Here is a 17,805-nt window from a genome sequence, read left to right on the forward strand (position 1 = left end):
AGCAGTATTAGAATCGAAAGCTTTTAACATAGCTCAAATTATTAGATTAATGACCAATAAATGCTCAGTAAATGGGTTGAAATTTGAGTAAACAAAAACAACTGCATTTTATAAAAAGATAATTCCTTTGTTTATTCATAGAATAAATACTCGTGCTCCTCATCATCTCACTGGACCATTATGACTATAGCAAATGATCGATACAAACAAAACATCCGTACACATTGAGTATTATTATACTATTGAATTGATACACTATTCTGTATTGAGTCAATTCAATAGTAGTACATAGTTCAGGTACATTATAAGTAAAAGATGTCAACAAACAGAAAAATAAGACAAAAATGGTGAATGCAAAAAATGGATAACTAGAAAACTCAAATTGTTGAAAAAAGTCCTACAAGCTATCCAATAGCTCACAAAGGAGTTTCTTCCTTCTTAACAATTACTTAATTACAACTTTATCACCTATGGCAAACCTTGTAAGCTTGATTGGAAGTTTCTAACACATTTTCCATATTTTTTTTCATTATCCATTTCTTACAAAAGAAAAATAGAAATGTTTACTCAGTTCTTCAGTGCAATCGATCGTTTGTCTTACGTTTAGTTAAACTAAATTAGTATTTGTAGTTCTGTCTGAAGCCGGCGGACGCGGAGGCTTGCGCGCGCGCATATGGTTGCTGAGCGAAACCGGCAGAGGCGCTGGCGTCGCCGTATTTGCCGGGGTTATAGGTACCTGGAATTGATGATAGAATTTAGTCAGATGTTAGGAAAAACTAGTTTTAAGTAGAGAAAACTGGGTTTAACTGTAACATACATTAAATTATCATATTGTAACCGACGTAATTTAAATAAGTACGAGAGACTACAACCTACAACTAATTCGATACCTACTGTTCTACTAATAATGTAAATTACGTTTGTGAGAAATGATGGATCACTCTTTCCTGCAAAAACTATTGGACGGATTTTGATGAAACTGAAGTGAAACTTTACTTCTGTATAACAACATCAGAATAACTAAATACAATAATTTATAACACGATTGAGTTAATTGTAAGTAATTAAGTGACAATGGGCACAGATGTGAACAAAAGCTTGCCAAATTAAAATAAATAAGTGAGCGCCCATGACTTTAAAATCAAAATTGAAATAATGATGCGTAAAATTGAAATCAAGGCGTATAAACGCTCTAATCTATTTTTAATAGTGTAAAACTTCATATGACCTCCCATCCTGTGAACCTTCCCTTCACCTACAAACAATTGTCGGACAACACTGTAATCACTACGTTTTGTTCTCAAAACACTACATTATGTTTTTCCAAGTTATTTCATCAACTGAGCAAGCAAATATCAACCTTAAAGTTAGTTGTAGCAAGATTGTAGAGATCGCACTAAAATTAGAACGTAGGTTTCCAAGAACTTGCAAAACACGCAAAATGGTTTCATGGATGATAGATCTTACGGTCTTACCATGGGCGTGGCAAAAGCAAACATACTGTATATGTCTTAAGTGCTATATTTAGAGCGAAAGGTCAACGCAATAATGTCTGCGGCTAGCTTTGCATACTATAAATTTGAACTTTTACGATATTTCTGTTGGTAATTGATATTAGAAGGGTAGATAGGTCATAAGTTACCTAAGCGAACAGATTAACTATAAAGTCAGCAATAAATTGAATACTTGACCAGAATTATGAAATGATTCTATCAGGTATCCTACATCAGTTAATTACAGAGTTAGTAAAAGTTATTTCTGCAAATCTGGAAAATAGCCTCAGGTGGAATTGATCTCAAGACTTTTTCACTCCATTGAAAATTTACACTTATTCAAGCATTGCAATATGCATTATTTACTATGTGAATTGACATCTGCAGTATATTAAATTAGCATATTATGTATAGTAAAGATAGAGTTTACTTCATTAAGCTTTTGCATAATTTCCTAGAGCTTGCGGAAACATTGTAAGTTAATTACACTGTCAAGATGTACCTAATTAATTAACTAAGTATTGCTCAGTCACGTAAGCAAACATAATAATTATTGGTTTTAGCATAATACTTTGTGAAAATGGAATTGCAAAATACTGTACTGTAAGTTAGTATAATAAAAAAAATTGAATACTTTCATTACTGAAAAACAATATCAAAATTGGTATGTTTTATTTGTGAACTGAGAAAAAAGTTATTTAACTTTTTATCCATAATTAAATGAAACTTTGCGTGTTTGGCAAAGCGAATCAAAATATTTTAGTATGGCTGAAAATACTGACTTTAACCTATCGTTAAATTTTATGCTTCCTTCGCCACACTAGATCACAGCAATTCGAGGCTCAATTTGTTAGTGTTTGCAAGTTTTACCGCTAAAGGTGTGGGCTGCAATTTATCAGGATTTTGAAACAAGATTGTAATGGATGGAGCCTTTCTAGCGTGGGATTGGACATTTCGAGAATATTCTCGCTGTTTTAGATGACTGATGATATTTTGTTTGTTCTTTGGAAACAATTGAATGTTATGAAAACTGTTTTGTGTAATGTTGCATTAGCACAATTTTTTAACAAGTTATGAAGATATTTTTTATGAAATAAAAAATAGGTAATAACAAAAAAGCAAAATTACTCTTTAGTGATTCACAATAGGAAAACTGAATGTATTTAGTTTTACATTTCCATGAAAACTATACCGAATAAATAACTAAATGTATCTACAAAACATTATAATAAATATTATTATAATAGGTAAATATCTAACGATAAATCACCAAAAAGGATGATAAATTGAGTGGAGTGAAGGTACAAAATACTAATAATTTAATGGTAGGGTGCATAATAATAATGAGTTCAACAATGCAAATCTTTTGGTAGAAACGATCCATCTTCGTGGAGTTCAGAAGTCCCTTCCATCTTAGACTAAGGCCCGATTCGACCAAACTTTTATCCGAGAATAACTCCTGGTATAACTGGCACATTGACAGTTTCAGTATGGGAAATATGTCAAAATGTTGAATAACTGACGATTTACTCTTGGATGGTCGAATCCATCCTTAGCCATGTACATTATTGGTAGAGACGAACGATCTTTGTAAAATTCAGAAGTCCCTTTTGTAAGACTTTTAACTTAATTCATCATCACTCACCATCATCGACGATGCCAGCGGCCTCATCACGGGCGTTCTGTTCCAGCGCTTTCAGGATCTCCTCGGGTACTGGGGGGGCGGTGGGGAGGTGAGCACCCTGGGGCTGGAAGCCACCCTGGCCGGCTGCGTAGCTGATAGAGTAGACCTGGCCGTCGTCGCCGGTGTATTGGAAGCCACCCTGAGCCTCGATACCGTCAGCCTGGAAGGTGGAAAATGGGCATTTCAAAATGTTGAACTGTTTGAAAATCCATTGAAAGATTTATTATAAATAAACTATGGCTGCATGTCTATATCCCCGGGACAAATTTGAGCTTCATTGGTTGGGTTTTTTTTGACGGTCAACACAGGAGTTGCAGCAGCAGTTGGAACGAGAGGTGGGAATAGTCCCGTTTATTTATCTTTATCTTGGTTCTTCTTATCACTCCACACGTTTTCAGAGAGCAAGTATAAGACAAGATAAAAGTTATAAGTCGATTATTTGACAAAATTCCTGTTTCTAATAATAAAAAAAAATGTTGTAACAGTGGTGCAACTGACATAACATCACAATAGCTTATTTAAACGTAATGTCAAAATCGTTAATGTAAAGTTCATAATCATCATGGCCAAGTTTCAAGCTACCGTGGATTGGTCATAGTAAAAACTATATTTCACATAAGTAGCTTTTTGTCCGTCTGTAGTAACACCATCAAATATGAAACACCTGACTTGAGTCAATTGAGTTCACTCAATTTAATGAGCATAATAATGTAGCATATTTCAAAACATACTAATATTTTTTTTTTTTTTTTTTTTTTTTTTTTTTTTTTTTTTTTTTTTTAAAAAGATTATTACCAATTTGTATTGCCCAAATTACTAATAGTCCCATTAGCCCCTCGTGGTAAGCTAAATAAGCTTGTGTTACGAGTGGGCTCACCACAATAGTCGAGCGGCGGTGGGATACAAATATGTACTCATGTTAACTTTTAGATTTTCTATTTTCTTAGAAATCACAGTAAAAGCTCTTCCTTGTCTTTAAAAATATTACATGTTAATAATTAAAAATATTTCTTTATGGTCACCAGTTACTGTAACAATGACTTTCCCATCTGCCTAGAGCTGGCTTGATCATCTTTACACAATCAATTACATAACGCTAAAGCTAATTTTGTTAGACTGAGAGCTTAATTACAAAGACAAAACTCCAGTTGCATTGTTATGTGATGTTATACAAAGCTAACAATGGCATATAAATTATATTTTAACTAACCCTTGTCCACGGTTTCGCCCGCGTGAGTTTTGACTCTCACAGACGATTGCGCGCGTCTTTCTTTTAAAAACTGGGATGAAAACTATGCTATGGCTTATGATGTGAGTTCAGTTCAATGTTGCATCTAATGCTCGTATTCACAAACATTACTACGAGGTCTCACAGTGCGCATGGACACACAGGGTGACACACGAAGCAATCACAGAGCTTAATTCAACGCTGTGCGTTCTATTTGCTGCTTTACTTAAGCAAGCATCGTTTTAGCAGTGGTTTTAGCGAGGCAAGTCAACAGACAGAGTCCTATTTTTAGTTAGTTAGTTTTTTCTTCAAAAAAATAACTTTGTTTGAAGTATAAATCTTCATTATAATCGGATTAAGATGATATTATGATAATAAGTTTTCTTCACCAATAATGACATTCAAATTCATAAGTAATTCATAGACCACAAAATATCAACACAGTTGTGACACATACTTTATCGTATTTCTAGGTCAATCGAGCAAAAAGTCAATTTAGTGATGTGTGGTGACATTCACGGTTAAACTAGTATCGATTATTATTTTTACTATAATAATTTAACTATGCATAAATCTAGATACAGAAGCATGAAATTAGCATTTTTTGCTAATTTCAAAACTCAAGAACAATGGGATCAATCAGCTATGGTTGATTTAAATATTATTTGGGAGTTTGTAAGGAAATAAAAGCTGGAAAAGTTCTATGTTTTCTGTATTCTGTAAATATACCGATTGAGTTTTGTCAGAGAAGTTACATGAACTTAACAAGACTTTTTATACCCAATGTTTTGAAGACATTATCGAAAGTACAAAAAAGAAACTAAATAACTAAAGAGCTTTTCGTAGTACTCTGAACTTACAAAATCCTGCACTAGTCATAGTTGCAGCATGAGGACCCTTAACCTCACAAAACAACATTTCAGTTTCAAAAATCAACTGGTCAACGTTTAAATTAAAAAATTCTTTATCGAGTCGATACGATCAAAACACTACCCGCTAGAGATGGTCTCGTATATTACAAGGTAACATTTTGCATAAGAGCTTGACCTTTTGAGATGGTCACTGCCCTTTCCAGCGATTGTACATGCTATTTAGGCTGGAGACACACTAGACAGGCCGCTCTAGTCTAGGGGACTTGACCTACTAACCCTATGTTCTGGTTTTCCGATCCTTTATATTTGAAGTTCCTCTATTATGTAAATAACTTCACTGGGGTCAGTCCCGATTTTAAATATATTTAGTTTTTGGGGATTTTACAAATATTTTATTCTATCATTCTACAGGCAACGAAATAGCCAGTCTGCTTGTGACCACGGATGCAGCATCGCAGCCTAAACGTCAAGCCGTAAGTACATAATGTAACTCAATAATAAACGTCGCGTTAAGACCCGTGTCTTACTATTTCAACGAAACAGTATCGCGAAAAGCTTTGTGACTAAGGCATGTAGGACTCGTTTTTGAAATAATACGAGTAGAAACACTACGCTATACATGTTAAACTTTTGAATCTCGTTCCGTTTAAATACTTTTAAGGTCACAGGTAGTGTGACCAAGGCTTTACATCAGATACACTGTTCTAAGTTCTAGGATTTCCTTTAAAGGGCTTTAGACTCTTAGCAGTGATAGTAACATACCATTTTACAATAAAAAGGACACGAAAATACTTCAATTAGTTTTACTTGACTACTTTTTGTAACATTTAAATTCTTAGCATGCTTTTTAATTGCTCAAATCACTTAATATTTTATTTTTTTGATCATTGTCGACATATTTTCAGTTTTTAACCACTCCATTCACATATAAATCGTGAATGAAATCATCTAACAATAGATTTTCCCACCGATCGCGTGACCAAGAAAATGCCTAATGTATGCACGTCAATCTTAACACTGTAGGCTCTTATTCAGTTGCAATAGAGGTGATTTTACTACAAAATAAAACTGATAGTAGGGAGATGCCTAATCTTGATATAGGAAGGTGTTAGCCAACATCGGAACAGCCAATGGAGACATCCATTATGACGGCACCTTCGTGAATTGATAGCATCGGAGTTCAGATCTATGAAGCAATATTTTGCTGGGTTCTTTTAAATAAATGAAATAACTTGGCTTTGTTCATAAAAGTAAAACGTGGGCTTAGATTATTAACCCCTTACTAATAAAAAGTTACACAGTTTTTGAACACTGTTTTAAAATTACATTTCCATACTAAACGTCACCTTAAAACACTGTTCAACGAGCGTGTAAGTTTTATTAGTAAGGGGGTTAGTGTTTTATTTTTTATTATACAAGTTTTTGGAATGCATTGTATACAGACAGTACAGACACACATTCATGGCTATTATTTAAAAAAAATGTATTTTTTAGCTAGAAAAGCTTTTCTTTAGGTCAAAGGGTAGGTCAAGTGCAATACCCACTCAAGTGTAAGTAGTTACTAGTTCAAAATAGGGCGTTTTTAAATTTTAATGAGACTCATTTACTTTAGAAATATTGACTGAAAGCAAAAATTATCTTTTTCTCAGGAGTGACTTTTTTGGAAATCACATATGAGACGGTTGTATTTTTTCTGCTCTGGTCGCTTCAAACTTCTACAACTACAACTGTATCAAGTTACGTCTTGTTTAAGGTCTTAATAACCTTGTTTTTCTATACCACAAAGAATACATACCTCATGTCCTTGTTCCTCAGCCTTGATCCCGTTCTCGGTCTCGTAGTTGTATCTGAAGGAGTCTTCCTTCACGTCGGAGTCCAGGGCAATTATCCTGGCGTTCTTCTCGAAGGAGGCTTGAGATCTGCTCGACTGCTCAGGGTAGGCAGCGTAGCCGGCGGCGGCGAAGCCGAAGAGAGCGGTGATGAGGAGCTGGAAAAAATACGTTAGAGGTTAAGAAATGATTGAGGGCGAGCTGGAATTTAGTGTTAGAGGTTACAATGATAGAGGGCTGGCAGAAAACTAAAGGCTCACTGTTTAGAGTTATCTTTGGAGAAATAATTAAGAGGGTTGCTTAACAGTAATTAAGTATGTGAAAATCGAAGTGCATGCATCGAAGAGAATGCATTTTGTTCACTTTGAATACACAAAAACAGATGTTTGACTTTATTGCCTATTGTCCACCATAGTTAAAAGAAGGTAGAGATGTAAAGGATGCTCTCATACTAGGGCCGTGTCATCATGTGACATTTTCCAGTTTTCAAAATTTAAAGAAAATATTTCTAAGCACAGTAGGTGACAGGAAATACGATTGAATTTTATAAGAACAATTGGCAAACATACATAATTAACATGTCACTTCAAAATATACAAATGATACCGACGATAAACTAACTGTATCAAGCAATGCCGCAGGCAATACAATTATTATGTAAGTAAATATGATCAATGATACTTGAATGATTATGTATTTAGGTGTCCAAATGTCATTGATACTTTTCATTATACATTATATAATCTGCAAACTGCCTATTAATAAAGAATCGACAGATTTAAGAAACGATTATTGACTTTGAAATTTGATACATTGATGTAATAAACATTGCAAAAAAAAAAAAAATATTTATAAAAAATATTTAGAGGCAAACGAAAAAGGTTAATAAACTAGGAAAATAGAGACATTAAGATGACAAATAAGATGATTATTCATTGAACAATGAGATCATCAAAAGATTTGACCCAAAAATTGTACCAACAGATTAAATTAAATCAAATTCAATTCTTTTCACACACACACACAAAACTTCACTAATAAGGAAACATTAATAAAGCAGTTTCTATGCAAATACAAAAACATGAATTCTTTCAATACGTCATTTACCAAAAGTTCCCAAAGGATGATGAAAGAGAAATAAGCACTGTCGCACCCACCGCCTATTGTTCTTAAATTATGCTAATGAGCATACAATCTCTTAGCCGACTGCTAAATTGATAGTTAGGTTTTAAAAAAAGCAAGCGACTATTGTTAACGAAGTTAATCAAAAAGTGTTAGTTAATTTGAGAATTGAAGAAGAAAGTGAAGCTAGATTAATTTCATTAATTATTACAACAGAGGTTGAAGTAAAATTGTTAATGAACAATAACACTTGATTAGTTCCTCGTTGTTAAAACACTGTTAAATAATGAAGATCAAGATTTTTCACAATAAAATTAGTTGTCAAAGCCAGGAAATGTGCTAAAAATAAATTAAAAAATTAGTAACAATTGCTCAAGTGACCTTAGAGTTTAGAAAAAGACCGCGACCGATCCCCATTTATTACGTTACGCCCATCCGATTTTATAATGCCAATATTAATCTTGTCGATCTACCTATCTAATAACCATGCAACCTTATAAGAACTCACCAGTTTCATCATTGCTATGTGATATGTTCTGTCGGGTCGGAGTTTAAACTACGAATGTACAGACTGACGATCCCCTCTTATATATATACCAGCCATAGCAATAGTTACAAAACTCATTCTACTACATAATGATGCTACTTTTCTTAATAAATGTGAATCAAACTTGAACTTTTTTTGCGTAAGGTGAATGATATTTTTAGGCCAATTTTTGACCTGGGATCAGCCTTTTACCAGTCTAGGTTGGTCAATTTGTGAATGTCGCAGGGTTCAACAATCAACATAGTTTAACTATTTTTGTACATGTAGCTAAAGTCGATTCAATTGTCAAATAAATTGGTTCATTTTACTAAATTCAAAAATGTAGGTAAAGTTAAAAACTTGGATAGCAGTTTTTAAAATTTATGGACACGTAGTTAACTACGTTTTTCAGTATGATTGATCATACTGAAAAATGTAATGTAGTCTAGGAAGAGAGACCCTGAGAGAGTGGGACCCTGTTGCTGTAAAGGGTTCGATTTCTAAAAGTGACATACACATGATAAAAAAATGGTGAAAAAACTTTTTAACTTCAGTATGTTTCAGTCTCCTATTTATGATAATTGTCTGAAAAGTGTGAAAGTTTACCGACCGAGATGGAGGACTGTTGTGGACGCCCTCTGCCCCATCTAGGGGACATAGGACCTTAAGTCAAGTAAGTCAAGTCTGAAAAATGACCCGTATTTCGGGATACATGCATAGATGGAGGCTCTATAAAAACTCAGAAACTGTAAGAATAAAGCTTATCGCTATAAAGTGATATCATCCAAACAACATTGAGTTGTTTGAGATAAAATAGGGAAGGCAGTAACATTATGAATTAGCATTAGGCCATTTCAGTCGAAGGACCAATCTAGACAGTCATATTTCTACATCCTTAAGCATTACTGTTCAAAAACAGTAAATCAGTAACAGCAATAAAACCAGCTAAATGTCATCAGTTTGTTGGATGTAATTAATGTCTAAGGTTGACTTGATTTAATTATTTAAAAATATAGATTATGCTAAATTGTGACACTAGTGACGTTTTTTATATTAGCATAAAATCAATCTTAATGGGCTTATTAAATATGCGCACAATCTTTTGATTTATGTGAATGTGCGTTTTATTTGTGGGATCAATTTTGCAGAATTAGATTCACAACCTGAATTCAAATGTTTTGAATAAAATATAGTTTTCACTGCAGGATGAAGATTACACATCTTTTCTTGAAGGATACTATAACCTTTGTTTTGTCACCTGTCATCCGTTTTGCACTGGAGGGAAGTCAAATCTAAACCTTAACTTCGAGCTCCTCCTATTTTCTTCAGATTAATTTCGTTGCGAGTCCAATGACAGTTTAACTTTCCCCGGGACAAACTTGACCTTCACTGGTTGGCATTTTATTGGCGGTCAATCTGTAGATCCTGGCTACACAGGAGTTGCAGTAGTGGAACGAGAGTTTTTCCATTCCCTACGCTGGTCGACCGGGTTAAGTTAGACGTTTGAAATCTCAACTTGGGATATTTTTCCCCTAGTTACCACTTAAGACATTTAAAGAGTAGGGGAGATCCTTTTCTTTATTTTGTTTAAACTATTACTAGTTAGTGCAAGGTTGACCGACGACCTCGTAAACCTCATAAAGCACTGGATACAGGCCGCTACCAACCGGGTGATGTGGAAATCATAGGGAGAGCCCTGTGTTCAGCAGTGGACGTCCTGTGGCTGAAATGATGGGGATGATGATTACTCCTTAATAAGTAAATCCCTTTTAACGGATATTTTTTCTCTATTAAAACTTAATTAAACTACGTTATAACCCTCTAAACAGAAGAAGAAAAAAACTAAATTAACTCCATTATTATACTTGTATAGACAAGACATCAACGCGTTACAGAATTAAAGGCAATGTCTTTCGCCAACGTACTGTCGAATAACTTTTAACTTTGAATCAGTAACAAACTAAGATTTTCCTTCACATCAAATAAAAAAAAATGAAGGACATTAATAGGCTTTTATTAATTTCACTCAATTTTGTTCCTTGTTTGTAAATATGTGTTGAATTGTGTTATACAGAATGATCAATAATTTTATGTTCTTATTAATAAAATTTAAAAAAATAAACGAAATAAATTATATTTAGGCCCGATTCGACCAAACTTTTATCCGAGAATAACTCCTGGTATAACTGGCACATTGACAGCTTCAGTATGGGAAATATGTCAAAATGTCGAATAATTGACGATTAATTCTGAGATTAATATTTACTCTTGTTTGGTCGAATCCATCCTTAGTTGTAAAAGGAATAATTTTGCAATAAGCACGTAAACATGTGCTTTAACATTTTTATCACCTACCATGTCACTATTTAACTATCAATCAGAATTAACAATGTAATTAGCCATAAAACTCTAGAGCAAGAATTAATCTTACTAATATTATAAAATAATGCGAAAGTTTGTGTGGATGTCTGGATGTTTGTTACTCTTTCACGCAAAAACTACTGAACGGATTTTGACACAACTTTACAGTATTATTCTTTAAAACCTAGAATAACATATAGGTTATTATTCATGACGATCTAAGTCTAAATAAACTAAATTTCACGCGGGTGAAGCTGCTGGCAAAAGCTAGTTAATTACATATTTAAATACTATACTTAGCAGGTATATTACGCTTTCTACATTGAAACCTGTTGTAAGTCTAATATATTTTTTGTGCATCTCTAGAACCTTTGACCTGTACCGGATGTTGTGACGTAATCAAGACCGCCTGCGTCTAGGCTGGAGCTTTAAGCTCTGATGATGAAGCAACGGTGAAACGTTACTGACAAGTAGTGTAGTATTGAAGCTTTTTACGTAAGTTTCATTTGTTACACAATGTAATAGGCTAATTTTAATTACACCATTGAGGAAGGAAATTGTGACCCTATGAAAAAAAATTTGGTTCCATAGATCTTTTCCTTCTCTCGCTTTTTACTTCATTTGAGATGTGTGACTTATGCCCATTTTCACCATCAATCCCTAATTTTTAAGTGACCCCTATGAAAATAAATTTCATATTATTTGTTAGCATAGGGGTCACTCAAAAATTAGGGATTGATAGTGAAAACGGGCGTTAGTCAAAGAGTTTGTATGGAAATACTCAGCACTGGATCATTTATTGTTCCGAAGCAGTAGTATGGTTAATACTGTGTCGTGTAAAAGTGCTTTTAAAAAGCCTACTTGCTAAAATAGTTTAATGAGTTTTGAGTTTTTAATTAATTTTAATCTTTGATGCCAAATAAATCAGTACATAAAGTAAAATGAATCAACTCTGCTTACCAAAGACAACTAGGTAAGTGATCATAATAAACAATTAATAGAAGCGTAAACTAATTTTAATATAAACCGCGGTTGGTAAGTTATTACTACAATTAACTGCGACAATGCATCGATATGGTTGTTCGCTCCGACATCCATTCACTCTTTTGGGTGTTGCCATGCTCGGATTTCCTCTCTACATTTATGCAAGCTTCGAAAATCAAAAGAACTAATAATTATCTTTTTATCTAATTTTGTTTTCCTAATTACACAACTGCATTGTTCTTTTGGAAGATCGTGTGAAGGTCGAGGGAAAAGCCTGGATGCGGGCAGCGCAAAATCGGTCGTTATGGAAATCCTTGGGGGAGACCTTTGTCCAGCAGTGGACGTCATTTGGCTGAAACGAAATGAACGATTATTATTTTATGTAAGCTAATCTTTTTGTGAGGATTAAAAACGGGAAATCTTTTTGTTTTCCACTATTTATTTATTTATTTTATTTATTAGGCACATGTCGTGCTTATCTAACTGTAACTCAAAGACTGACTGACTGACATAGCGATCTATCAACGCACACCCCAAACCACTGGACTGATCGGGCTGAAATTTGGCATGCAGGTAGATGTTATGACGTAGGCATCCGCTAAGGAAGGATTTTACGAAACTCCACCCCTAAGGGAGTAAAACGGGATCCACGCGTACAAAGTCGCGAGCGGCCGCACAAAAGTTTTTCCCAAAACACAAATTAATCTTCTTTAGCTGCAATATTTCTGGCTTTCAGTTAATTTCAACAAATATCTGGCAACACCAAACCTAAGACGTATCCTGAACCCAGTAATTACTGGAGATCTAACCTTTTCGAGCCCTGTCCCTTGAACTTCGCAATGTAACCTTTACAAGTAAAAAAGACAAAAGAATGCGACCTTTTGTAATATTAACATTAGACGTATCATCGCGTTGGTTGAAGGTCGCTTGTTGTTTAGGTGGAAGAAATTATCTAAATACAATGTAGTGATTCTATTTGTATACATTCTGAACGTTTTGAATTAAAATTGAGTTCGTTTCAGAACTTTTGAAATACAAGCTTCTGCTTCCCATGACCATTTCAAAGTCAAAGTCAAAATTTCCTTATTTGCATAAACTATTAGTTATTACAAATCGTCAAATATTTTGCTCTTAAGGAGCCTCTACATATCTCATAATCTTTTTACCCTACCAGTAAGTACTACCCTTTCAGTTTGTTGCATAAAATGTCATTTTGAATTAAAATCGTTTTCAGAAGTTTATTTTGAAACACAATGTTTCTGCCTTCATCATTTCGGTTTTAATTAACTCATAAAATACTATGACCAAAATCTTACCTTAATTTGACATTATTTTCAACATTGAGATGAATGACGGGAGAACTCTATAAAAACTTTTAACTCCTATTTGACTCTTCAAAAAATTAGGTACTGCTCTTTGGGCATCATTATTGGGTTATTTAGTTTCCATCGAACCTGTCTATTTTTCTAGAACCAAATGGACGAGTATGCAGGTAGATGTTATGGCGTAGGCATCTGCTAAGAAAGAATTTTACGAAACTCCACCCTAAGGAGGTAAAACGGGATCCACGCGTACGAAGTCGCAGGCGGCCGCTAGTTCATTCATAAATGTCGCGTTATGACCTGTATCTTTCGATTTTAGAGGGACGGTTTAGCCTACACTCCCAACACTGGACATAGAGACGAGATGGGAGCCTGATGTTCGCATATTTTTCCCGTAGTCATAGACGTACGTCATCCACAGACGTCAGGCAGTCCCATTCAACTCTGACGAAACTACACGACTAATGCATTATGCATTTACTAGCTTTCCGCCCGCGGATTCGCCCGCGTGGAATTTTGTCTGTCACAGAAAAACTTTATCGCGCGCGTCCCTGTTTTAAACACAGGGATATAAACTATCCTATGTCCTATTCCGGGACTCAAACTATCTCCCTGCCAAATTTCATCAAAATCGGTTTAATGGTTTAGGCGTGAAAGCGAGACAGACAGACAGACAGAGTTACTTTCGCATTTATAATATTAGTAGAGATTTGTTAATGCTTTATAATACAACAAAAAATCTTTTATGTAAATATTTAGAAGACCCATTAAATTGTAATTTGTACACTAACAAAATAAATTACACACCTAAATCTAATCATTGCAATTTATTTTAGTAAATACTTTAAATTGGATCAACCCTGAATTAAGTACGATTTAAGAATCTTGAAGACCTTCAAATAACATCCGTCTTCATTGATTGATGAAATTACTTTAATATCAAAACATTGACATTATCATTAATATTAAACTAATTACACATAATTTGTAACATTCCATGTTTAGCGGATAAAATTAGATAGGGTACGAAGATCTAAAGTCTATCGTAGCATAAATATTCGTCTGTCGGCCATTTGGTGTAGTGGTTCAGAACGGACTACTATTCCGAGTGGTCCCGGGTTCGATTCAAAGCCGGGCAGAAATTGAAATGATGAATTTTAATTTCTGTAACGGGTCTAGGTGTTACTATGTAGGTACTCGTATAATAATAATGTATTTATATATTTACAAAAAAAAAGTATTTAAGTTTGTTTATAGTACAAGCTTAGCTTAGTTTGGGACTAGAGGCGCAGTGTAAAATGTCCAAGGATATTTATTTATTTTATTTATTTATTTATTAACTTTCATGTCAAATAATATTATAAATCTTCGTCCACACTTATCACTTACTCCCTGTCTCACCATTTTTTTGCGACAAAGGATGACCTTTCTTTAGGTCAAAATATTATTTTAATTACTTAACTTATGAACTTAAGTTAAAAGCTAATTTCTTTATGAAATGACTCACATTAAGATAACTAAATAGTTTCAGATTAGATACTCAAGATCCTAGGTGGACCGACGAACTGGGAAAGGTCGCGGGAAGAGCCTGGATGCGGGCAGCGCAGGACCGTGAATTGTGGAAAACCTTGGGGGAGGCCTTTGTCCAGCAGTGGACGTCATTTGGCTGAAACGAACGAACTCAAGGACAAGAACCATAGTACTTATAATACACTATTATTAGAAGACAGGCCTCCCCTATCCGTCTGGCCAGCGTGGGAAGTGAAGGAAGAATCATCCATTTGCCTCTGGTAGCTTACAGAGTTACAGACGACCGTGTTCTTGCAGTGGATACTAAATGACCTGATGACGATAACAATAATATGCCTTTTACATTTGATTATTTAATGTTACAAATTACAAAGTTTGACACATTATTCCTTGACTTTATACCAGACAATTTATTTTTGCTAAAGGCAATAGGTGGACCGACGATCTGGTGAAGGTCGCGGGAGGTGCCTGGATGCGAGCGGCGCAGGACCGGTCTTTGTGGAAATCCTTGGGGGAGGTCTTTGTCCAGCAGTGGACGTCTTTCAGCTGAAACGAACGAACGAACGAATCTAGAGCTAAGTAAATTAGTTTCCAAAATCCCTAGCCTAAAGTTGATCTCACCTACACCTGCAGACATTGTGACTAATCAGAATCTCGACCTTACATGCCTAGAACCTCGTACCTAAGTGTTGACCTAGATTTTTAATGTCTGCATCTATGACTAATGCCTGGGAGTCAATAGACATCGGAATGTATCATCCTACCCGAATGTTAGACGTCCTTGGTGGGCGTAACAGAATGTAAGGTGCCACACTGCGTCTGGTGGATAGTTTCGATTGCGTAATTTGATTTTTTATATTCATATGCTTGACAGATAAGAGCATCGACATAAATATTTAGAGCACAGAGAGCCTTATTTGTTTTCTTTTTTGGTAGATACTTCATTTTTTAAAGTGTGCTTTTTTATCGGACTATCTATTGAAGAAGCACCTATAAGGGAAAATTGATAAGGCCAATTATATCAGCAATTAACATTAGTTATTTTATTTGAGATAAGATAATTCTATAAGGATAACTGAATGATGAGAGTGGTCGGTTTTATGTCTTTCTTTTTACTTACCAAGTGTTTAATCATTAGCCCCCTGATTACAAAAAGTTAAACTTGCGTTGATCACTAGTTTAAATTGATATTTACTATGGAAATGTCGTGTAAAATCATCGCACGTTAAAATTTTTACTAAAATGGGCATTAGGAGACAATAATTTGAATAATTTAGGTTAATGCATATTCCGTAGATTTACACACACTATAAATCAATTGAGTCACTTAACTTTTTATAAAGTTACAAAACAATAGTCACATTTCAAAACTAGAGACAGGCGTTAATTTTTTATGGGTCTTTAATCAATAATTTCCAAGTAGTCAGGCCATTTAGTCAGCTATTACACATTATCGCCCGGGGCGGGTCGTTACAGGTAAAACTGGGTATAATGTCAGTAGGTCAAAGTGCATCAAACCAATGTAGAGCCAAGAATGTAGAGTAGGGCTGGCGAAAATCAAGATCATGATCGATATTTTGCATAAAACGAGTTTTTTATATTAATTTCTATGTATATTCCTCAGGTATATTCACGTGGATTTTAAAGCATTTCCCAGAATACCAAGGACATAATTTTTATGTATTTAAATGTTGGCATGTAAATAGATGGGTATTATCAAGAACTTATGTAAAGTGCTACGTGTCCCGTCAAAAGTATTGTAAGTTACTACAATTTACGCTTTTCCTTCATATCTGTCGTAGCATCGACGTACTCAAACAAATTAGGTATGTATCCTCTATCGCAATATTTCAAAAGACAAAAACCTTTATTTAAATCTTATATTAACTGCAAGAAAGATGGTTTATAAAGTAAGTAGTAATTGAAGTCCGTAATAAATATGTACATGATCGATTAGATTACGACAATATTTTATCGATGGATTTTACCAACACAATCGATCTCTTGACACGTGGGTGATAAGTTCAAATAGAGTTATAATTATGTTCATTAAGTAATCAGAGATTAATGTTAGATGATTTTAGTAATACTAGCTTCTAACTAAAAAACTAATCAAGTGATTCCCAGTCTCACATTTTCATTAATTTCCAGATAATAATTCCAACAATAATCTCATCGCCGGTTTTAGGTAATTAAATTAATAATTTAAATAAATTTTGAGAATAAAGATTATTTATTTAAAAAAAAAGCTGCAGATTCCTATTTGTGATGTAGCTTCGCAAACATTTTTTTGCTTTATTCTTTGTGTATTTCCGGGGTTTTCACTTTTTTCTTTATTGCATTACCTATGTGAGTTACGTCCGTATTCACAAACATTACTATAAGGTCTCACAGTGCGCGTGGACGCACACATTACCTATGTGAGTTACGTCCGTATTCACAAACATTACTATAAGGTCTCAAAGTGCGCGTGGACGCACAACGTCACACACAAACCAATCCAATCACAGAGCTCTATTCAACGCTGTGCGTTCGATTTGCTGCTTCACTCATCGTTTGTGAATATGGGCGTTAGTTTAACTCTCTGTCTATCTACCACTTGTCCTTGAGGGCGGAACCGAAACAAACTTTGTATTTTATTCACAGTCACGGATATTTTCTTCAAACTTCTTTATTTATAACAATAAAAGATAATAATGACAAGTCATCAACATACTAGCACGCATATTGGGTAGCCAAGAGTTTTATTGGTTCATAAAATTCAAGATTGTACTCATCATCATCAACATTTCAGCCATAGAAAGTCCACTGCTGAACGTAGGCCTTCCCCAATGATTTCCACAATGGCCGGTTG

The 17,805-nt window shown here is 34.5% G+C and overlaps 1 protein-coding gene across 1 annotated transcript; it reads right to left on the reverse strand.

Annotated features, from left to right (window-relative positions):
* Positions 1-106: 106 nt before the first annotated feature.
* On the reverse strand, positions 107-8,843 carry LOC135079826 (cuticle protein 3-like). The gene is made up of 4 exons (XM_063974441.1): positions 8,737-8,843; positions 7,073-7,264; positions 3,139-3,337; positions 107-736 (listed from the first exon to the last, which is right to left on the reverse strand). Exons 1-4 carry the CDS (start codon positions 8,746-8,748, stop codon positions 618-620), a joined length of 522 nt encoding a protein of 173 aa, XP_063830511.1. The 5' UTR covers positions 8,749-8,843; the 3' UTR covers positions 107-617.
* Positions 8,844-17,805: the final 8,962 nt, after the last annotated feature.

Source organism: Ostrinia nubilalis, chromosome 17 (assembly GCF_963855985.1).
Source record: "Ostrinia nubilalis chromosome 17, ilOstNubi1.1, whole genome shotgun sequence".
In the NCBI taxonomy this organism is placed as follows: domain Eukaryota; kingdom Metazoa; phylum Arthropoda; class Insecta; order Lepidoptera; family Crambidae; genus Ostrinia; species Ostrinia nubilalis.

Coding starts and splice junctions, on each gene's coding strand:
- LOC135079826 (XM_063974441.1), bottom strand. Junction 3,338..7,072: donor CTGAGGAACAAGGACATGAG/GTATGTATTCTT, acceptor TCCACCTTCCAG/GCTGACGGTATCGAGGCTCA. Junction 737..3,138: donor CGCTGGCATCGTCGATGATG/GTGAGTGATGAT, acceptor CATCAATTCCAG/GTACCTATAACCCCGGCAAA.